The sequence below is a fragment of the Xiphias gladius genome, chromosome 5 (assembly GCF_016859285.1).
Source record: "Xiphias gladius isolate SHS-SW01 ecotype Sanya breed wild chromosome 5, ASM1685928v1, whole genome shotgun sequence".
Lineage (NCBI taxonomy): Eukaryota > Metazoa > Chordata > Actinopteri > Istiophoriformes > Xiphiidae > Xiphias > Xiphias gladius.
The window spans coordinates 3,795,389-3,819,590 of NC_053404.1; the positions used below are offsets into that span (position 1 = coordinate 3,795,389).

Here is a 24,202-nt window from a genome sequence, read left to right on the forward strand (position 1 = left end):
CAGCCGGATCACTCCCTCACAGCCTTTGTCCATTCACTCCTCTCCCCGTCCTCACACACATTTCACCCTCAGTTCTGTGGTTTCCGGGCTTCTCCACCAGTTAATTGGGCTTAGAGACTTGGACAGCACCTGTTGTTTTGAATCCAGCGATTATGAACAGTTTTGGTCTTCCTCCCCTCTGCTAACAGCAGAGACTCACGGCCCGACCGAGCTGCTGTTGTGTCTAAGACACAAGCCCTAGAGGCTCCAGAGCATTTTACATAACAGTGTGAAAAGTGCAAACAATGAAAGGAGTCTCTATTTGCCGAATGGAGACAGAAACTAAGAAAGGAAGTCTTGTTTGTGCTAATTTTATATCATCACTTCTGGATGAATGCCCTGCAACAAAGCACAAGCCACAGTAGGTTTTTAGTTTGGTGATAATCTCTCGCTGAAAGATGGTGGAATTTTTTCACATAATAGATGAACTAAATAGAGTGACTGGTGGTTGGAGCCAGCGGGGAGGTCGAAACACCCCTTATAAACTACAGACGTAATTGGTTGTGTGTCATTCATTGTATTCACACAGTGATGCAGGAGAGCACAAGGTCTGAGTGGTAATTTCTTTCTTCCCAAGCGATTTCTTACACGTCGAGGGTGCCATGATTCTTGCGTCTGAGGGAGAACACGCAAAGAATCAGAGTTTTTGGCATGAATTTTGCACTGAATTGCTGGATGGCCTGGAGCAATTCGCTCCTAAGATGATGATAATGAAATAATATTTTCATGATTATAGTTCAGAATAATTATTACTTGTTGGAACTAACTATTTTCCTCTTATTCCACATTGTGAATTTTATCCCGCGCAGGATGTAAGACCGATGCTATCTCGCCAAATCACACTGAGACTCCTTGGCAGGCAAAATAATATGACTTATATCAATATATACAAACTGCTAACTTTGTCTGTCTGTCGTTTGGTGTCGGGCAGGTAGTGTATGGTGGTTTTATCAGAGCTTTCCAAAGAGCTAAAAGATGCTAAAATTCTCCACAGAGTTTAGGGGAACTTCAGAGTTTAGTCATAAGGATGTTGGTTCATCACTCGGTGTGATCTCACGCACATTAGATATAGTCATTTGACCCAATGTTAATATAAAATTATAGATTTGTGCAGCTTAAAGCTCCATTTTTCAGATTAAAGAGATTGTATTTTCAATCTACATCAAGCTTTCAGTGCCTGTTCTGTAGGTGGCACGTCAGTCAGTGCTTTCAAGCAATTTCAGCTTTGGCTACACTGGCTCCCTCATCCCGGGCAACTTGAGTCATTGCATTTTTATAGTGTTTATTTTAGAAACAATGTGACAGTTCCCAGTAATGCGTAACATCCTGAAAAACCCGTTCAAATCTTACTTGGAGGAAATCATCGCCTTGCTCCAGGGATGCCGCAGTGGCTCGTCTCACTATTGCTCCTTAAACTGAAGTAAAAAGTGTCAGTTCTGAGGTTTTCACGTCAGTAGAGATATGTTCGGTCGATATAAAAACAAAAGCTAATTCCTATCATTATCGATCATACAGACACGCTTTCATTTGCTGTGCTTATCATAACCTTTAAAATGACCCTAAAAATGAGGCTCCCTGTCAGAGGAAGAGCGATAGAGGGAAATGAAGGGGGGGGGGGTAAAACAAGATGATGAGGAGGATTCCTAATCAGTCCGGGCAGTATCCATTCTCTCCTTCTGTCTCTGTCTGTCCCCATTTCCTCAAGCTCTTTTCATTAAGACACCGACGGCCTCGTTTCTCTGCTGGCGTCCATCAGCACCCCTGACCTCTTGATCCCTGCCAGAGCCCCCGTGTGCCGGCTAAGAGATGTGTGTGTTTCCAGCCTGGCTGGCGGTCCACGCCTCCGCGCTCTGTCGTGCCTTCTGTCACCGTCATCGTTTACTGGGTGTGTGCTGGGAGGCACTGTGCACCTCGGGGGACGGTATGGAAGTGATCCACACATCCAGCGTAAGAAGCAGAGGAAGACACACTTTGTCCTTAACAAAGGTGAGTGAGTGAGTGAAGAAATTAAGAAAGAGATATAAAATCCCACGGAGTGCCCGTGTGTCACGAGTCTGTAATCCAACCTGTCTCCCCTATTCCCCCCCCCACAACTCAGGAAGGAGGGCAGGTTGGAGCCCCATCTCTCTGTGCCAGATGGCTCCACATTGACAAATCAATTAGGCTCCACCTCATCACCAAGGGGACCGGGGCTACAAACCTGCCCGCCTCCACCCCCACCACCCTGGGGTCCTCGGTCGACCACTCCTCCCTCTCTCCTCGCCTTAATCACCCCCCCGATCCCCAGAAAGCTTTGCCTGGGTAAAAGAGGGCAAGGAGGCGAGAAAAAAAAAAGATAAAACAAAGAGGCTGGCAGCACATGAATCACCTAGCATCAATATGGATGACATCCATGCTAGAGAGGAACAGTGGCAAAAGCTTGATTTTGTGTGTGTGTGTGTGTGTGTGTGTGTGTGTGTGTGTGTGTGTGTGTGTGTGTGTGTGTGTGTGTGTGTGTGTGTCTGTGTCTGTTTACAAACTCACTCAGAGCAGATTTGCCATGTGCCAAAGAGCCAAGTGTCTCTAGTTGTTTTTCCTTCTCTGTGCGGAGGTGAGAGAGGGGGAGGAAGATTGGGAGGGGGGGCGTTTTGGGGAAGCTAATCCAAGGAGAATGAACAGCGCAGCCTGGAGCAGGTATGCGTCCGGGAATCCATGTTTTTCACTACACCCTAGTGGGAGAGAAGAGACACAGCAAAGAGAAGGATGGACATGTAAAACTACACTGGAAGGTTCCTCTTCTGCAGGAAATCCTGATGATTCAGTGCCATGGGGAGGTTTGCATGGAGACACGAATGTGTAATCTGAAACAAAAGCGGATCAAAGTTTCGAAAGATTTATAAAAACGAGAGCTGAGGAAAAGGTCAAAGGCCAACCTTGACCCCCATCGTTGACTGTGTGACGCTGTTAAAAGCTCTGAAAAAGCTTTCAAGTGGACCTTGAGTTTGGGTTTTGAGTAATGGAAAAGTGACTTATTATTATTGTTATCAATAATAATAATAATAAACTTTATTATATCACAATTAAAGCATAAAATGCAACACAAACTGCTACATATAAAAAATAATGACAATCATTTCTTAAAACACAACACACTATGAGCACTTGTAGGAAAAGCTATGTCAAAAAGAAGATTTGTGTCAGTTCCAGAAACCTTCAGGCAGAGCCTCAGGTATACACAAACACTGAAGAAAACTCGCCTGGCATTTTAATATGCTGTCGATGGCCACTATTGTTCCACAATGCAATGCGCACAATGAAAAATAAATAAATAAATTAAAACTGTGAGTGAGTGATACTCCAGCTCCAAGAAAATGAAAACGAAGTATTCAATGAGCCATTAAATCTTGCTTTCTCTCTGTGTACTGTCCAAATTTGACAAGAGCAGCAGCCTTCCGAAGTTCTTGTGCCATTTCCTGGTACGGCAAGGTGCATTCCTAGAGTGTATGGTGTGGATTTGGGAGGAAGGAGGAGACTGCATGGACACCTGTACATCCTTCAAATTGAGAGCTTCTAATGGCCCTTTTGTAGCAGTTATTAACCTGCATTCTTTTTTTGTTTTCAGGCCACTTGGGGGCAGCACAACGACCTAATTTACTGAACATGTTAACGGTTGCCTGTTTACACACCCAGCAAAAGCTGCACCCATCCAGAGCAACGTTAGCATTCATTTGGAGTTGGGGTTTATGGCCGCGTGATGAATGACTCACTCTCCTTTTAGCTCTGTTTTGGTCTCCACTAACTACTAAGAAAAATATCAGGCTCTCTAGCTGCTAAATGTTGCATTTTTTTTTTAACAGCTTGTCACTTAGTGTGTCTCTCTGCTTTCGGTGCTCAGCAGGTCATGTACGCGTAAGTTTATCTGAGCTGTTTTTGCTGAGAACAGTTGAGGACCGTTAAAAAAAAACAAACCATGAGCTGAAAGAGCCATAGAGCTGAGAGGAACTGTGGGTTTGTCACTGCAAGCGACACCTTTCACATAACACATAGTAATTTGATCTATGGTGTATATGTAAAAATATTGATCAGTGCAGCTCTAAAGTTTTTTCGATCTTGTATCCTGCATGTACACAAGCTTGTGAAGAGTCTTTGAGGTAAAAGGTTTTAAAAGCAGCAAGAAAAAGACGTGATTCTGACAGTGCCGGCAAATTTTCCCAATCTTTCCAGTATGTGTCATCTACGTCACAAAACGCTCCGAGTTGAGGCGGGAGGCAGGTTCACATGTTGGGAGGGGCGGTGGGGTGATCGGGAGATGTGTGGGTGCCCTCCTGGCTCGGCTCAGTCCCTGCGTCCCTTTACTCATCCAATCTGGGGGCAGCGACGAGAGAGAAAGCAAGAGCTGATGCCGAGACCCCTGGGGAGAGATTAACGCTGACAGCACAACAAAGAAGAATTATGCCAGGGGCCCTCAGCTCTTCGACAAATTCAAATGTAATGTATGGCTTTAACTGCTCCAAGGAGGATCAACATAATATATGATCGACCCACTTTGCGGTGCGCTCCGTTGGCAGTGATGTAAAAGCGATTTATGCCCGTAAAAATGTGCAGGCTAATTAAGTAAGACGTTGGCACGGGAGCAAATCAAATGAGCTTATGAGAGAGCTGGCAAAGTAGTCCGGCCCTCCCTCTGAAAGGTTTACCTGCGGTGAGAGAAAGAAAACTTCCACTGGATTTCAAATCAGTAGCCGAAGTGCTCCCGATCAGGAATTTTCTGATCAAGTGTAGACGTCCGCATGTGTGGCTGTTGATCCTGTAATTAAATTTCTTGTTTGTGATTTGTTTAGGATCCCTCTTGGCAGCATCGGGACCCAGGGCCTCTGTAATTACGCAGGGCCTTTCCTCCAATCAGACAGCTGTGAAAAGGCTGCGGATGAAATGTCCTAATTACAGCCTCAGTGGAGAAGGGCTCCACCGGGGGAATACATGTACTGTCAGCTAACAGATTCTGGAGCCAACAGTGTTAATGAGACAGAGAGAAAAAAAAACACAGACACCCCCCTTTTCATATTAATCAGAGCACCTAGTTCTTCCTGTCTTACTGTCATTTCGTATCATGGCCAACCTCAGCCTCACATCTCCATCCAGGTTGGAAGATCACTTTGCTGCTGCTCTTATTTCCAAACAAGAATTCTCTCTTTTTGCCGTTTATTCCTCCATCAGTCTGAAGTAAAAGAGATTCACTTTCTTAGTGCGATCATCACTGTAAAGGCCCGGGAAAAAAAACAAAAAAAACCCCATAGACGCCACTAACCAATCATAGTGTCTCGGGGGGGGGCAGTCAACCAATGAGCTGCTGAATACGCTGTGTCAGAGACCTACAGAGGCTAACTACCACCTATGGCACATGGTACTCCCTTCACAGAAAAGTTTATTTGATGTTAATATTCCAGCCGGGGGGGGAGATGTTATAACCACCAGTTAACAAAGCCAAAGTTCTTTATGTTGATGTTTTCTTTTGCTTTTTTTTCTAGCAACAGTAAGAGTGTTCAGTTGATAGAAGTCCCACTCCACCACTGCATAGGTACAGCATGGCACTATTGTCTTGGTTTTTCTCACTCTCCATCTACAGTTAATTTCCCAAGACCCCCATAGCAGCTGCTGCAGGTAGACCTCGGAGAGGTGTAACGAGGGGCCTCATCTCAATTCTCCCTCTCCAACATCCAAATCATTTCAACACTCGATCACAGCAGGAGAAAATACATAAATATATATATGTGTGTGAGGATGTCAATTCCTCTGTAGCAGGTGAAGAGGGAAAGGACGCTGGCTCAGGCTATAGAGGTGTGTGTGTCCAAGGGTAAATAAATAGCTATTCTGGAGAGGGGCCTTTATCTGTCATGGGGCACTGATACAGTCCTGTCTTGTATTTATTGCCTACTTAATGGACTTGATTGTATTACTGAAGGTAAGGAGGTAAAAAAAAAAAAAAAAATCCACTGCCAGCTAGAAGGTACTTTCAGCATCCTGCAATTACCTTATGTAAATCCTGGCCTGGAATGTTGATCCACTGCTATTTAAAATGCATTGAATTTCCATGGAAAACGATCCACTCCTGCCGCCTGAAGCTCATTAATAGCAACGACGAGCTGGGCTGACATTTGGAATACTTACACGCTTACTTAGCATTGCCATGCATGTGCGAACACAGCCTGTCACGCAGCCCGTCTGCCGTGCGCCGCAGCTCTGACAGCACGTTTGGAGAAAAGGATGGCTTTGAATCGAAGCGCGCGGGAAAATTCGTTATTTCTGCAACAGGAACCAGTTCGTCTTCTTGCACATGACGTTATGCTTGTAAGTGTTCACGCGGTCTTTGATCATGCAGACGGAGGAGTGCAGGACGCTAGCAGGCTTCCATGTGTTTGCTGAAACACATGGAAGCCTGTAAAATATCTGATGTTGTTAGATTCAGTTTTAAAGAGGCAGTTCCCCCCAAATGACAAAAAAGAAAAAAAAAGTTTTCTCACTTAAGCCTTGTGGTAGGTAGAGATGCAGATTGTTTTGGTTTTATTTGTCCACGTTTTGAGATGCGTGTTTCCAAGATTTCTGTAGCCACCCCAATATGATATTGGCACATCAGCCCTGCTAAGGGATTGAGGGCCAGCGGTGGGGCCCAGTTGCCATTGGAGACCAACAACGGAGGGTCAGTGCTCTGCTACGGCCCCGACATCGTTGGCCAGCAGACGGGCTAATGTCGGTGGGCTAGACGCAGGCCAGCTGGTTACATGGGAGGTTGGGTGGGGCTGTTGCTGCTGTTGCTGTGTATTAGGCTGTAAAAGCGGTTAATATGTCGAATGAAATATCGCGTGTAGCCGTATCAGCATCTCAGACAAACGCAAGACAATTCAGGGGTGAAGAAATATCAGGTTGTATATACTCTAATTCAAATTTCAACTAAATAGAAATCAGAGTTGATTCCATTTAAAAGCGGCACCAAGGCTCAATCAAATGACCGTGTGTATTGTGAAAGATAAAAGCGGAAAGCACATGTAAACATAGCGGAGCATTTTAGCAGCTAAAGTTGATACCAATGTTGCTGTGTAACTGCTGAATGTGTAAATCAGCGACTGTTTGCTGACACTTTTGCCATCATGGGATCTGATGCCTAAGTTTTGATCTTTTCAAAGTGTCTTATAAAATGCTGTTCTGCATTATAATTCCTTTTATAATGTCAAACTAACAGCAGCCTTTGCTTTAGCAGCCATTTGCTCACTGAGCTATGAGTAAAAAGCAGTGGATAAAGTACAGAGGTCTTTACAACAGAGCTGCAAAACCTCCCAACATTTCTGGTCCTCATCCAGCCACTTTGCCAACAGCCCACCTGCAAATGAAGTGGGGGGAAGCACTGAAGATCCATAAATCTTTTATGCTCCATAATGGCTTGTTCACATTACCTGCCCACACCTCAGCCTCCACGGAGCGGGCTGGGCCAGCGCTGAGCAGATCGGGCCTGAAAACCACTGCGAGCATATGGTGCACTTCAAACACTCAAACCTCTCCGGGCCTGTGCTGCGGTCGCACCCATGAATTATAGAAATGATCTAATTGTTTTCTCATTTGGAAATTCTGGGGGCCCTCCGCTCCGCGTCTCAGTTTTAACGGCCTGTGGTTTCCAACAGGGTACATGATTCAGTACTGCCTACCCCCAACACATTTCTTGAATCCAAGGTGGTCCGTCCAATCAAAACAGAGCCAGGGCTGAGGTAGAAGTCCAACCTGTTACAATAGATTAACACGTAAGCAAGAGAGAGGAGGGGGTTAAACTGGACTTAAAAGAGGAGTGGTTTTGTAAATACACATAAAACAAACCTGGTGAATCCACTTTGACTTCTCAGACAACGTACTTCTTTGGAAGCCCATTATTGCTTGAAAGAGGGAAAAAAAAAAAAGTTAAAGTAGGATGACAAAAGTAAATAGTCATGGGCGAGTGATTTACGAGTTACTAGGTCCAAATTTGGTGTTTTAATGTGCAAAACCCCCACGATAAAGTGTTATTGACAGGTGCGTATGATCAAAACCTCTTGTAGAAAGTAGAGAAACCAAAGAATCATCCAAACCTTGTACAGTACAGTTCCCTCTTTATTAATGTCCCCAGACCTGCATCAGGCAGGTCAAGACAAAACCATGGCTTCCTTTGACGAGATCTTCCAGTTGCTCAGATAGAGATTGATCATGCGGAAAGAGGGAGCGCAGGACGTGTGCAGGGCTCCACGTGTTCACTGAAATAGCTTCATTCCTAAATTAAACCATTACATTAACATGGTCAATAAACTGTGCCAGGTTTGATATCAGTTAGTTCTAACTGAACAGACTACATCTCCGATTAGAAACTTCAATTTGCAGTTCGAACGAAAACGATTTTGTGCATTATCCAGAGTAACAGGGACATTGTTTCTGCGGTTCATTTTTTGCTGTGAGCACCAAAAACAAAATTCCATTTACCTTCACATATTAGGGAGATGGAAATCTTAAAATCTGTGGAAGAGTTAAAATGCCTACATTAAAACAAATCAGACAAAGAAATGAAGTATTTTGGACAATTATTTGGCTTTAAGGGTTTAATTATTGAATGAATAGGTTTTCATTGTGACATGAATTATTGGTTTTTAATCAGTTTCCTGAGGTGTTGCAGCAGGAGAGCTCTCTCTTTTCTTTGTCAGAGCGTATTGATGACACAAGCTGACAGCAACCATGACACACTCACGGCAAATAGAACCGGTTTGCGCAGAAGTTATTAAAGTCTTGTGGACTTCAGACGCGTAGTGTCAAAAACTCAACTGCAGAGAAATGAATCCCACACAATGTTCATCGTTTCTACCCATTTTATTGCTGACATTTCAGTCCTGAGACCTTCATTTGGTAAAATATATATATGACTTTTCAGGTTCAAATAATTAAAAGTACAAAATATGAGAAGTCAGAATTCTGAGAAACTAGGTCTGAATCAAAATTATAATTCTTTTAAACCAAAATTATGGGATACTGAAATCATGATAAGCCAAAACTTTGACTTAGTCAAAATGTTGAATATCATGATTTTGAACTTAAAAGTAAACTTTTAGTTCACCATCTGATTATGTCTTAGTATCTCATAAATCGGCATCTTAGATTTTTTGACTTGTCTCAATTTTTGCTTATCATGTTTTGATTGTTATGATTCTTAACTTCTCCCTTATTTTTTTCCCTTCCAGGCATCCACATAGATGCCAGATTCAGGGGAGACGAAAAGCAGAGGACGCATTAGATACCACCGAACAAACAAACAAACAAACAAACAAACAAACACACACACACACACACACACACCTGTATTTGTACTTCTACCATTGTGACACTCATTGACAAAATGCATTCCCTAGCCACTTATCCTCTCCTCAACCACCCCAACTAAACACCTAACCCCAACCCTTATGCAAAACCCTGACCTAAACCTAATTCTAACCTGAACCCTGAAACCAGGTCTTAAACCTCAAACAGCCATTTGAAGCCGTGTCCGAAAGTGAGGGTCGACCAAAATGTCCTCAGTTTCCTAAAATGTCCTCGCTGCCAAGGTTTAAAACTCAAACTGGTCCCCACAAAGATAGAAACACACACACACACACACACACACACACACACACACACACACACACACACACACACACACACACACACACACACACACACACACACACACACACACACACACACACACACACACACACACACACACACACACAACCTGCAGGAAAACAAAGCGGAAGCTGAAGGTAATCTTTCGCACAGTGTGGCCCTGCAGCAAGCAACCTCTCAGCATTCGCTCCACCTCCTGCTTCTTAATCAAAACTGGCACTTTGGCAATTACCTAATTAGACATCAATTAATCCACACCCCTCAGGTCTGCAGCCACGTTTGACCTGCGGCGTAATGACAAAAACGCCTTCAAAGAAGAGAGAAAATCAGATTAATGGGAGCTGAGTGGGAGACGTGCTGCATTTGAGAAATCTCCAGAAATATATTGCAATACATTTCATGATTAACAGGTAGGAATATATTTGATTGAGATGTGAAAAGCTTAATCACACAATTCAATAGCCAGGATATCAGCGTTGAGTAGTTTGATTCAATTATGTAATTAACGCTGAGAGAAAGGTGAAGCTTTAGAGTAGATTGAAGGTTAAGCAGCAGACTCAGGGTTCATTCTGTCGTCTCAGTCACCAGGAACATTCAGCTTTACATTCACCAAGAGAACACGTGTAGGAGTCTCACATTTATTTTTGTCTTTTTTATTAGACATAGCAATTTCACAAACAGCAGTTAGCCTGAAAATTACATTCAAAATGTGCAGCTGACCATGCGCAAACACTCCAGATACACTTTCAAACAAAAGTAACAGTCGATCATGTGTTTTGTTTTTCACAATGTGTGTATTCTCATGTTTTAATTCAAATTTACAAAATCAAAATCATCTTTCACTGGTTCACCATCACCAAATCATACACACCTCAGTCACTAAAACACATTTTAACAACTAGTTTTCTGTCACTGTACATATGCTCTGAAAGGTTTTTAGAGGTTCTTCTTTTCATTTTAACACCCATACACTCCCAGACGTCAATCTTTGAAATGTTCTCACTACCATTTCCCTTCTCTAAATACTCTTTAATACTAGCAAAGGTGAGGAGAGGGGTCACCAAGAGAGTCAGACACAATTCATGTGAAATGGTAACATAGCAGTTCCCAGAAATCCCCTCTGTTGTTTTCCAGCAACACCATGATCTCGGTTATGGTTCCTGCCACTGTAGACACTAACACTGTAGTTCATAAAAGAGCACAGACAACAACCCCTGGCAGCTTAATGGAAACTTTACCAAAGCAAGTTAGACTGCACGACACACAGTTTGTACAAAGTGGCAAGACGAGGATGCTTCTGCTCAGGTTTTATTCCATTTAGGTTAATTCACTCACACACACAGACGGAGGGTTTGTCCTCCGTCATTCAAGTCATGGGACACTCATGTCACGGGGTTAATGGTTAACACTGGTCGAGAGGGGGAGGAGGTGGGTGAGGGGACGGGGTTGATGGTGTCACCAAAGTAAGGATTGTGGGGCCACAGTCTGTGACTCCAGTTATTCCAAGTGCCAAAAAACAGTCCGTTAACATAATACTGATTAATTTTCCACCTGATCCCGAAACCACGGAGGGCTTACACATCACAGACAAAGCTCGACGACACAGAAAACTTATGCGGTTCAGATTCAGCTCATTCCTTCAACAAGGTGAGGAGGCTGCCCATTCGGCTTTTAATGGTCGCAGAAGCAGCATGTTGCTGCCATGAGCCACTCGAGTCCCACCGGATTCCACCAAGATGTTACGGCTGCCCGCGGCTCCGGTTTGACTTACTGGCCACAGGAATCCAGTGTATATGCAAACACCTGAATATTCTAATCCACCAAATCACACGGACGTCCACACTTCACCACGGCATCACTTTAAAAAAAACTGTCCATCATCCAAACCGCTACTTGCAGCAGAACTGGCAACTGAAAAAGCGGGTGAAATCTGTACACCTCTTTTAAATTCATCTCCAAAACTTCTGTAAGTGCAACACTTTCGTAACCTTTCCTGTCAATGAATGTAAATTTGATTATTTTCTTCCAACTGCTTGGTCCACAGCATTTTTTCAGTTCAGCCAAAGAAAAGGGGGATAAAGGAAAAGAAGTCTGTGTTTGAAAAGCCTGGCATCCTCTTCTGAGCGGGCAGCTCTACCTCCCGAAGATGCTCTCGTACTCGAGCAGTATAAGCTCCACTATCTGGTTCTGGTAGACCATGTGGACCGCGATGTTGCCCGTCTCGGTCTCCGGCCGGAGCAGCGTGGGTCCGAACACGATGGCCACGCTCTGGGTGGTCATTCGGTTGGCCTCTCCGTGGTCAATAACCCTGGGTGGGGAGATTTAGAGATGGAACGTGTCATAATTGGCTTTAGCTGAGAGTGTATGTGTTTGACAGCTCTTTGGTTTCAGCGCAGCTTCAGGGTTTCATCTAGAAAAACAACATTACACCATTTAAACACGTCTTTAGGGCTTGCGATCGAGCGCTGAGGCAAGCCTCACGACACACACTCTGTAACACTACTGAACGCTCCAGGCAAGAGCATAATAGGCTTTTTAAATAGAATCTACATCCTTGCATGCAGATGCACAAAACAATACCGTATTCATAGAAGGGAGAAAAAAGGAGATTAAATCCGCCTGCTGATATACGTAGACCTCCATACACTGAATGTCACACTATAAATTTCCTCAAGAAACACCACTTCATAGGTACTGAATTACAACAAACACAGTGCCATATAAATGCAAATTGGAAACCTAGCAAATGTCATTGAGAACATATGATATTGCCAGTGGTTCCAGTGGGCTAAGAATACATGTTAAACCTGGCTGTAGTTTGTGACTGCCCACAGGCTGATCAGTCTGAGGAAAGGTAAACGCAAAGAGGGAAAGCTAGGCATGAGAGTCAAACAGGAGTTAGTATAAATAAGATATCCTCAGTGCCACTTGTGATCAGTGCACATGAAACTCACTTAAGTGACTGTAGGGTTAAAGAGTTAACCTGAACAGCCAGGCATGTGGTTGAGGAAGAGCAGCCAGAGGCAGTGCAAGAGGCACCATTTCCGTGGGTGCTCAGGGAAAGTGCTTAGGAGCTGGGGCACCCATAGGCAAATCCAAATGTGAGCTTATCAAATCAGATTAGTCACTTTGTAGGTAAATAAAGGCGTTTGCACAATGTCAAAGCAAAGTTTTAACTGTGAGCTAAACTGTGTCCATTCTCAGTCATCTGTAGGTTTTGACTACTCAGTTGTTCTATACGGGGATGTAAAGTGCGTCATTTTGCATCGCAAACAATGATTATGCACAGCATCCTGTCCAGACCCTTTACAAAACGGATACGTTTTTAATCAAATGTAACATGGACACAGGTAAAAGCTGTAGGGACTTGTAGTAACCGGCCTGCAGCAACAGTGTGTGGTGAGCGAGTCCATAATGATGTTAAATGTAAAAATGTATTAAGTGTCTGGATCAAATCTGCTGTATGGACCGTTGCATTACTGTTTTGGTCCTTGAATTTACAATTTACAATTTGATGCTACGTACACTTGTGAGTCTGTGCTCAAAAGTATCGAGGTTCGATACACGACAGGAAGTCGCACAGTATGACTACAGGTTTTAAATTTCAAAATTAACAGGAATATCGGTCTCAGTGAAAGTCTTCTCATGCCTTTATTACTTCCAAAGAAATTACGTAACCAGACATAATAATGACATTATTGAGTAGTAGTCATTTATGTATATAATATCTAGAAGATATTATTAATATCTAGAAGATATTATTGCGTAAATTAAGGAGATGAGCGGCTCCTGCGCTCTTCTTACCTCCGCAGGTGCTTGAAGAGGTTCTGCATTGTATCGTGGTTGGGTTTTGGCAACTTCTTGATTATGTCTTTGATTGAATTCACTCGCTGTTTGTAGTCTGAGCATTCTGAGGCAGAGAAACAGGCAGCAGGGTCAGTGAACACGCATGTGAAGAGCACCATCTTGTGGCCAAAATAGGGAGGAAAAACATGCACCCAGTGAAAAGGGATTTTAACTTAAGCAGTGAGCTCAACACTTTATTGGTCCATGAGTATTTCAATTGTGTCATGCGTCGTCATAGTGAAGAGCGGGGAATCGAGTTACTCACTGATGGCATTAACAAAGTCATTGAAGGACCCGTATGTGAAGAGTGGCTCAGGAAGCTCCCTGAAGAACATCTTGAGAGCGCCCGTGGTGACGTGGATGTCTTCCCACTTACTGTCATTCAGCTCCACCTTCTCATCTGATGGAGGCAGAGAAGCCAAACAACAGGAGGTGATAGAGAGAGAGAGACGACAAGGTTTTAACTCAACAAAACTCATCCCTGACAGCTGGCCCATCTTATCACATACTGTTTAGAGGTTGTACAGTTTTTTGGGTTGGCGGTGGTCAGACAGGACTGGAACAGAGGGAGGCTGGAGTCCTACCATGATTCACAGCAAAGCGGAGCTTCTGTATCACTGCCAGGTTCCCGCTCACTCTGTACAAACCGTCAATATTGAGACCTGCAGGAGATGGATTCAGGGACAAAAGTGGTGAGTGGAAATGAGAGGGCGTGCCATTCCGATGAAAGAAACAGTACCAACAAAAGGTGAATGATTTTTGAAGTGAATGACACTTTGCGTCGCCTTGCATCATCTCATGTCTTCTGTCAAAAGGTGGAGACTGAACACACTGCAAGGACCAGAGTTCTGCACCACTGGTCTATATTTAGAATTTAAAAGTGAAAAATATGGAAATGTGCAAAGACTAAGCAAATTAGCCAGAAATTTCAATCTAGCATACTGTATATAAAGACACTGTGTAAATGTTTCATTATATATCCTGTATTGAAGATATGCCTGATAAGAATTGCAAAAAGCGCTGTAAAAAATAAATACATGGAATCAAAACATAAGGCGACACCAAACTAAATTGTGAAATCATGATTCATCAGGCTGAGCAGCCAGTCAGACAGCTCGATATTATTAACTGTGTCCTCAACGATTTAACATGCTGAAGGGGCCAAAACAGCCACTGATAAGGGCTGACATGAGCCAACACAACTTGAACACTGCAAAAAATACGGGCAAAGGTCAGCCCCAGATAACGCTAACCAAACAGTGTCTGGTGGCAAATTGTCAGCTCGGTGTTTCGGGGGTTTGGTGTGTAAGAGTTAATTTTCTCTGATGAAGAAGACCATGAATAACAGTTGAAAAATTCAGAAAAAGCCAGTAAAGGGACCTTGAGCTAAGACCATCATAGATTTTTCAGGGGTTTGAAACCTCAACATTTCAAGTGTTTCTTATATTCTACCTTTGATTTAAACTGACATAAATTTAGCTCAACTATCAAACAGAGCTGGATGGTGTCACCTGGCATCTATATAAGATACAGCAGAGGTGTTTAGTACATATGTACAGCATATAAACAAATCACCGAGACAGTTGCTCTTACCAGTGGAGCTCCCCCTACTGGTGCTGAGAGTGACACTGTCAATTCAGCTGTGATATACAGTGTGTTATTTAACGTTTTAAAGCTCAATGAAAGATCACAAAATCCACAGAAACTATAATGATGTGAGGTATCTGTTTAAGGTTGATGTTTGCTGAGATATTAACCTTAAATACACTGCTTAGTGGTTCAGATTTGCACTGAAATGAACAACCAGCTACAGACTAAACTTACCACTGAAGTAGAGCTTACTTAGTGAAGATAGTCTGAATCAGTGCTGTAATGTCACAGCACTATGAGGGTGACAGGATTGCTTACAGATGTACGTTTAAATGATGATGCATCGAATGAAATAATTAGAATCAGCAAAGTAATTGCCATTTCTGAGACCGCAGCGGAAATCCTATCTGCAAACAGTAAATTAAGCTGGACAAATGATTTTTTGCACTGTATACTTAATTGACTGTTGTTAAATACCTTTGCTGTCAAATTCAGGTCTTAAACAGACAAATGTCTGGCTGAATAGTTTTCATTCGTTTTGAATTACTGTATCCATGATATTTCAGGCTCTCTTTACATCGCCAATCATTACTAACATGGTTTTTGAATGACGATGGGATAAGAAATGAAATGGGGTCTGGGATACAATCGGATGGCTGCTGTTCATACCTGTGTTCTCCACATGGTCAATACACATCTTGACAAAGTTGGGCACTGATGTGTTCTCCCGTTGGCACAGACTGGTCAGACTGCAGCCAAACACCTGATCTGTGAATTGGCAAAAATGCATTAATCCCACAGTCCACACTATCTGCTCTTAAATATTCAAACAGCAAGAATATTCACATGTAGAAAACTGTTGAAAAAATGAAGCTAGTGCCTGTACTGTATTCTTTCTGAATACCTTTGATGTATCCTTTGTCTCTGACAGCCTGATATGTGGGTCGACGTGTGAGGAACTTCTTGAGTTTCATCCTGGTTTTCTTCTGGTCTGATGAATCCATACTCACAGAGGTCTTCATCACTGAAGGAACACAGGCAGAGTATGAGTGTATTAACAACGTACTAACAATAAACAGATTTATGCTGTAGGGACATTTATGTTGTAGCAGTGTCAGAGACTCTCACCTCTGTTCTTCTTGGAGTCCCGGTGGTCTTTCTCCTTGTCCTGTTTCTCAGCTCCAGGGGACTCAGGCATGTCCTCCTCAATGGCCTCATCTGACTCCCAGGCCTGGACAGGATGAGACGCATATATGTACTGTTAGATACAGTGAGATTTAGTTCAGCTCAGACTCTATTTACTCTTGGGGCTCTCATTCACTCCATCCAAGTTTGCAGTATATTCTGCCTGTGTTCCTTCATCAGACCTATTCACACCCCTGAGTTACCCTTTTACTCTGGCTTGTTTGGTCTGGTAGCACTAGATAGAGAAAGACATCTGTATTAAATGGTGGGAACATCCTAGACTGGACTGTAGCTGAGTCATTTCACCTATTTCTGCAATGGAATAATTTTTTATTCCATTGCCAAAGAAATGAAACTGAAGGAGTGCAGATAAAAGACATCTACTCAAAGATAAAACGTATGTCATCTCAAGATTTTGCTAACGACAGTCAACATGAAAGTGAAAATGAACCAGAAAATGTCTCCTCACATGTGTGTTGATGGTCTCTGTGAGGGCCCGGTACCAGTCGTTGATCACGCTGTCAATCTCTGACTGGATCAGCAGCTCTGTCCCCTGACGGGTCTTCAGCTGGGGGAGGAAAAGTCAGCATTACTTGACCTCTTTAAGGTGTTCTGATCAAAACGATCATGTTAAAGTTGATCAAAGTAAAGGCTGATCTACAGTGAAACTTGACAGCAGATACCTCGATGACATGTTTCTTGCTGGACTTGTCCTTGGAGGCCCAATCCACAGACCCCCCCCGCAGATCAACGGTGAACTCGGGCTTCGATTGGTTGCTGCCAAACTTCTGAAATCAAGGAAACAGTATGAGAGTCCACGTCTGACACAGACGATATAGCAAGGAGATGTTTTTTAGGAAGACTTTCAGGAATCAAGAGGACGTGTTCACGCTCAACACAGGAAATCAGATGAAGAGTTTATTTTCAAAATGTTCTGTAACTGTTTGGTACTTGAAGTTCTGCCGAACATCCTCAGCATCTTTAGAAGCACTAACACTAAATCTGTTGTAATGCTTGTTGGAGCAGGGGTCACATTCTAAAACACTGTGGATCTCAATTTCAAACTCTTCATTGATACAAACTAATCTTTAGCATTGTGCTACAAGAAAAGCAAAAATACTGTTAGTTCTTGTTGTTAATGTCACATGCATATTAATAAACCGACAATGCTTTTGGTTACTCTTTTTAGATTCTTGGACATAAAATCCAAGCTATTCACTGAGTTTCAAGGTCATTGAATAGCTTGAATTGTATGCTATTCTTCTAAGTTATCAAACAGAACTTAAAATAAATGAATGAAATCGAAACGGTCATGTTTAGTAGTAAGAGATGGGTAAGAATACGACACAGAGGAGTGTGCTGGTGACCGTGGAGTTAAAATGCTGACCATGGACCACACTGTCCCAGGTTTGAGTTTGGCTGGGGATCTTTGTTGAATGTCATTACCCATTTTCTCCCCATATTTCCTATCATCTCTCTAATATCTAATAAAGGCAAAAAACATAGAAACTTCCTAGTTTGCGTTTTCTTACCAAATTAAAGAAATAAATCGTATGAGATTCTTCATCTTCATCTTTCCATCCAACTTAAACCTACATTAACTGATTTATATGCCACTTGGAGGAAGGAATTCAGTTTAGTGTGAACACAACACTGAAATATTATCACCGTTTAAAGTTGATATGGCAAACATGATGGCAAACAGTTGCCTGTTTGTACATCCAGCAGACACAGAACAACATTAAAAGTTGTGTTTTTCTCTGTTTTTGGTCTCTACCAGCTCCTGAGGACAATATTGGCTCTCTAGCGGCTAAATGCTTCACTATGTTCACCAGCTAGTCTCTAATTGTGTCTGTCTGCTGTTTGGTGCCGGGCAGGAGGCGTACAGCGGGTTTATTAGCACTATTTTGCGGAAAACAGCTGCCTGTTGTGGCTGGTAACAATGTCTATGAGAGCGAAACAAATCAGTAAAACCAAAAACAATGGGCTGAAAGACGCTTAGGGGTAGAGCTGAAGGGAACAGCAGGGTCCGGTGATAATTGTCTGAGAGTCATTATTACAACCCTAGTCACACTGTACATAGTAATTTAAAATATTGATTAGTGCAGCTTTAAGCGTTTTTCCAGTAGTGTCAGCTAAAATCGAGCTTCACATACACACATAAACATCAGTCTCCGGGTCAGTCAAAGAAGGCTTGAATGAAAGAATGAAAGACAGGCAGAAGCAGCAACACATGCAGAGAGAGGGGACATACAGCGGCAGCCTGCACAGGCCTATAGTTCACATAGGAGACAGCAGGACGGGGCTTGACTGAGCGCTTCCAGTTGCTAAGGAGAGTGAGGAGCAGCTCTGGGATGGAGCCGCTGTGGTAGTAAGACTTCAGGGAGGAAAGGAGGAGAGGAGAGGAGGGAGAGGAGCAATAAACAGAGGATGACAAACTTCACAGCACAGTTGGCGATGAAGACAGGTGACTATGCAGAAATAAGGAGGAGAGAAATAGCATAGAGATGAATGGAATCCTGAAAATTTGCAGAAACACGAGCCTCTTGGGGCTGATGATATGCCTACCCAGCTAGTGCTGCCCCCCTGACCCTTCGCAAAGAGCAGAGAGGAACCCTGCAGCACTGTCCACGATGAGGTCCAGTTCTTCCTGTTGGTGACAATAAAACAAAGATAGTATGTGTCTCAGATATTAGAAAAGACTGTTACAAGTTTAACAGGCCTTTGAAAAAGGAAATTCCTACCTAATTTTCTTTCCATTTTCTGTGATTTTGGTGACATTGAGGACTCCACACTTCTCTGAAGGCTGAGGAGGAGGACACAGACGCAGATAAGCACCTGCTAGTACACATTCATTAAAACACAAACATATCCCAGCACACGCTGAGAAGCTTGAGAAGCAAATGGGCAGTGTTGGAGATGGAAGTAGCTGTGCTGCTTGATGTTATATCCAAATTTCACCAGCAGAGGGCACCCTGCAAACGCAGAAAAGTGCTGAAATTGCTGCACTTGTGGTGGAAATATGTTTTTTTTTGGCACAGTGTTAGATGTGATGCAGTTAGGTGTGGGATGTGGCATGCAAATGGAAAGTTAAGAAGATGAGGAATAAGAACTGCTGTATTTGCATGCAGGAGAAGGCAGGAAGATGATGAGTGCGGTGCAGTGCAAGCTGGGATACTAACGGTCGAAGGGTGCTTAGGGGATGAGGGGCAGGAGTCAGAGTCTGGAGAGCTCTGCTTGGGCACCGGAGCACACTCCTACCGATAAGAGGCACAAGATGATGAGTTTCTAATAACTACCAGCTAACTACAAGACACATGAAGACATTCAGTCTGATGATAGTGAGGAGAAGAGAGTGGCTCAGGATACTGGAGTGGAATCACAAGATATAGCTCAACGTTAAATTCAGGTCATTTGAAAGATACAGATTAAGGTAAAAGCAAGTTAGGATTTGGGTGGCAAACATGCTTTTGAACGTTATAGAAAAATGTCTTAATTCAGAGGAGATTCATTCCAAGATTCTGCTTTCCTCCTTTCTACTGCAGCCTTAAAAGTACAATCCACTTTACAAAGAAATCAGACATCTTTGATTAAGTCAACACAAGATTTTTGATTATCATATTTCCTGATTACCTCTTACACATCAATTTAACACGACTTTTTGCTGGACAAGCTGACAATGAATGAAAACGGATCATCTGCTGGTTAGAGAAGAGACCGCAGAGGCTCTTTGTGGTACCGACTTTATCTTGGTAAAGAGAGAGGCGAAATCTCCTCTTGTGCGGATCTGAAGCGAACCGCCAGAGTTTGAATGAGAACTGCAACAAAACCACCACAGAGTTAGCCTCCGATATATTTTATACCATCTTACAAACTAGCAAGTGTGACATTTTGTTGTCACTGAGGGGTATCAACCTTTTTAGCAGTTATAATTATCTCCCAATCATTTTACATTCTAAAGCCACAGAGCGTATTGACACGTACTTGTCTTTTTGTTTGTTTGTTTCTATGGAATTCATTTTTTTAAGAATAAACAATTGTATGGGTGTAGGGAACATGACTTGCTTGAACAAGTATTATTCAAACCATCCATCCAAGTTTAAATTTAAGTTATATAAGGTAAAAGTATAAATAATTTAAACAAATTAAAGGGGCACTCTATTTGATTTTACATGTCAACTCTATTTAGTACTTCACGCACAGGACAGTATCGCAACAGTTTTATGACATCTTCTGTGCCTGTGTGCGATTAAAAGATGTGGACGTTTCCCATGCAGTATGGAGCCTGGCAGGTGTCAGAGAGAGAGACAGAGAGAGAGAACAACTGTGGTCTCAAAATATTATTTTTTGTGCACAAATTAACACAGCGTAACATTAGATTGTTGACATTTTCACATGGGTTTGAGGGATGTCAAAGAGAGCACGATGCTGTTTTAATGTCTCATTTACAGCTTATTTGGTCAGTTAGGACCAGAGTAATAGCAGCACAGTAGAGGCTTTGGTAATGAAATGCCTACAAATACTGAATTTTTTCCTTCATATCACTAAAAATCAGCCTTTTCCTATACAGTCTCTTTTTATACAGTACTGATTGGAAACGATTTCATAAATGCTGGGAAGCTTTGGCTGCTGTTAGGTAGCTGTACATACTACTTTACAACCAAATGCAATGCAAAATAAAACAAAATGAAAAATGAAAACTCTAATCTAAATGAGCCCGTTTTGTTTTGATTTTCGATGGAGATGTACGGATTTACTTATATTTACTTATATTGCTGAACAACAAAAATTTATCTTTGATAACACAGACATGTTAAAATGTTGAAACGTGAAGTAGTTTGCATACAGTTGTAATATGAAGGCACACATTACTAATTTGTGCAAAATGTATTCATTTGTTTGCACAAATTATTAATTCAAAAGAGCAAATGAGTTGTTTCTCTTCCATGACACTTGCTGTGCTCTTTGAGGCAGAAAGAAAAACATATGTGACAGGTTGCATTGGAAAGTGTTTGGCTTGACCCATACTGGAAACTAAAAAACTTCAGGGTATCTCAAGGCTCCGCTGCTTTGACTTTGACTTTTCTTTTTTTATTATTATTATGTCTCTTGTGAGCCCTTCAACGTTGAAAGATTTTCTTCTGTTGAGCTGGAAATGCATTTAGTCCTCAGGGATTAAACTCACTGCCAATAAGACAGGTAATGGAAAGACCACACAAAAAGCCTGCCAGAAAACCAGCAGGAGCAGGGGTGCCTGTTTCCAGACCAAAAATACCCAAAAGTCCGTGTGACCAAGTTACTTCTTGGATTTGGATTATTTGTTAAAACCTGTGTGGGGGTCTTTACCTTGTCGTTGAGGTCTAACACATAAGTGCTGTGTCTCCACTTGGTGAGGACAATGGGATCCTGCTGCTTCCTCTCCAGACTGCGACTCTTGGGAACCTCGCCGGACTGAGGGGAGATATTGTACTGCAGAGAAAGAGGGGAGAGCTAGAACTTAGACATCGCAGAGTTATCCCAGCAGAGTCTTCAGTGTCCTTTCTCTCCCCTACCTCTCCTTTTACTGTCCACAGCACCATTGGACAGAGAGGCTTCTCTTACGACGACAGCATTGTCTTCCAAAGTCAACAGTTAGGTTTTCTGAATGTATCCATGTCCACACTACTGTCCATTCACTCTGAGAATGGAGCAATCTATTCTGACCTGATCTAAAGCCTCCAGATTAAGGGGTAAAGAGCCAGTAATAGTCCGTCACTCAGAGTTCAGCACAAACTTGGCTCCTGTGTGAGCTCCTCAGACACTCATCCACTTACATTAACAGGACCAGTCTTAAGATTATGTGCCAATGGGAGGAGGAGTCACATACAAGTGTGTTACTGGGTACTGGTGTTAGGTGATGTAAAATGATAAGATTTTCCTTTTTAAAAAGAGTAGGAGATTACTTTACAGCGGATACTAATTATGTAATAGGGGAGACAAAAGTGTGGACAGCTAATTTTCATAGGGTAATCTTACCTTGGGCAGTTCCCATTCTGACCTGGATCCATCAGCGCTGTAGTAGTAGGGCCGGCCTTGTTCATCCACATGCTTTATCCACTGTAAAAATAAACACAAGTCAGCAAACACAAACACCCATACACACAAGCAAAACCAATCACATTTGACATGCATAAAATCAGCAGTGGTGACTTAAGAAAAACCTGGAAATATAGACAGTGAAATCACCCAAACTCTCAAAAGTAAAACCAAAAGACTGCACCTTCTCCTGTGTGTATTCAGACACGTAAAGTGTGTGTCCATGTTCATCCAGCTCCTCAGACCAGCCTCTAGGGGGAGACCCATACTGGCTATCAGACTGGCTGGAGTAGGTGCTGTGGTAGTTTTCCTCTGAGGACAGCAGCTGTGGAGGATGGACAAGGACAACGAACGGAGACAAAAGCCTTAATGGTACAGGTTTTAAATGAAGCATTGCTTTACAATACATCACAAACAATACATGAGAAGACATCATAACCCTGATAAAAAAGATTCACTGTAACATGAATATCACTCCCGCTGGTACTCAGTAGGGATTTCTGTGACATTCCTGCATTCTCTGTTATTTTTTGTTCTCCCGTGGTACCAGTCACGATAACATGGTAATATACACTCAGTTGTCAATTTATTAGGTACACCTATAATAAACTAATGCAGTCTAATACAACAGTCCTGCAGTAAAACCTACCTTCTTGAAGGTTATGATGTCTAGTTTTTGTTCAAACTCTTTTGGAGAGGTGTTGGTTCAAAGTTGTGATCATTCTGAAGGCTGCAGTTTGTGGTGCCGTTGAACTGTATTACGTATTGTATTGAACATTTCAGGGTCAAATACTGTACTTGTTACTCAACTAACTACACATTTATTTGACAGCTCTAGCTGCTAGCGAGCTCCTCTGCAGATTAAGATTGTACATAATCATACAAAACCTTCAATTAGCTTTTAAAATTCCATGCATTGTTATACAAATGATTAAAGAATAGTTTTATATTTTGTGAAAACACCCTTATTAAGTTTTTTGCTGAGAGTTAAAAATACAAAGCTTACAGCCAGCAGCCCGTTAGCTTATCTTAGTACAAAGACTGGAAACAGCTAGCCTTGTTCTGCCAATGTTTTGTTTTTTTACACCTTGGTTTTTTTGTGGATTAAACAAAGAAGATTACGACATAATGTGTTAGAGTAATTTGTGATCTTTAGAGGTGCTGTTAGGTACATTGTGTTACCTCTGAACAGAGCCAGGCTAGCTGTTTCTTCCTGTTTACAGTCCTGCTAACCTAAGCTAACTGGTTGCTGGCTATAATATAATATTTCGCATACAGACATGAGTGGTGTCTAACTTCTCTCTTCCCAATTAACTGCAAGAAAATACATAAGAGCATTTCCCAAAATGTCCAACTGTACTTTAAAAGAAAGCATTGCATTTTAAAAACTAATTGTAGGTTTTTATGTTTAAAATCTTAACCTGCACAGTAGCTAGTAGCTATAGCTTTAAAATAAATGTAGTGGAGTGACAAGTACAATATTTGCCTCGGAAATGTGGTAAAGGAGCATATTAAGGCGAATAAAATGTAAATATTTTCTTCTCTGTCTTTTCTATCCTCTTTCTCCTGTTGTTCTTCCTGTAAATCACTTTGTAACTTCCATTTTGAAAAGTGCTATATAAGTAAAGCTAGCATGCTAATAGCAGTAGCCCTTTATGTTCATGGTGTTCCTCTGTGGTCTTTTAGTGGACAGATGAAGGATTATTTATTTAACTGTGTTGTGTCCATCTGCTTTGAGAACCCAATTATAAATCAGACTGATATGTTGAGTAATTTTCTTTTGACTGATGACTTATCAATTCACCACTGATTATATTCCAAT

General features: G+C 42.2%; 1 protein-coding gene across 4 annotated transcripts in view; it reads right to left on the reverse strand.

The window, feature by feature from the left end:
• Window positions 1–10,321: 10,321 nt before the first annotated feature.
• Window positions 10,322–24,202, reverse strand: part of arhgap12b (Rho GTPase activating protein 12b) — a 58,548-nt gene continuing 44,667 nt past the window's right edge. For 3 of the 4 annotated variants that reach the window (XM_040126936.1, XM_040126937.1, XM_040126940.1), the window contains 15 exons: window positions 22,565–22,705; window positions 22,321–22,401; window positions 21,652–21,774; window positions 19,488–19,562; window positions 19,050–19,111; window positions 18,874–18,955; window positions 16,989–17,093; window positions 16,775–16,873; window positions 16,249–16,351; window positions 16,025–16,144; window positions 15,790–15,888; window positions 14,115–14,192; window positions 13,796–13,930; window positions 13,489–13,594; window positions 10,322–11,992 (listed from right to left, as the gene is read on the reverse strand). In XM_040126936.1, the coding sequence (XP_039982870.1) occupies window positions 11,818–11,992; window positions 13,489–13,594; window positions 13,796–13,930; window positions 14,115–14,192; window positions 15,790–15,888; window positions 16,025–16,144; window positions 16,249–16,351; window positions 16,775–16,873; window positions 16,989–17,093; window positions 18,874–18,955; window positions 19,050–19,111; window positions 19,488–19,562; window positions 21,652–21,774; window positions 22,321–22,401; window positions 22,565–22,705 (1,584 nt within the window). In that variant the 3' untranslated portion in view covers window positions 10,322–11,817. The remainder of the gene's footprint in view (window positions 11,993–13,488; window positions 13,595–13,795; window positions 13,931–14,114; window positions 14,193–15,789; window positions 15,889–16,024; window positions 16,145–16,248; window positions 16,352–16,774; window positions 16,874–16,988; window positions 17,094–18,873; window positions 18,956–19,049; window positions 19,112–19,487; window positions 19,563–21,651; window positions 21,775–22,320; window positions 22,402–22,564; window positions 22,706–24,202) is intronic. The other variant, XM_040126939.1, reaches the window with a different exon arrangement.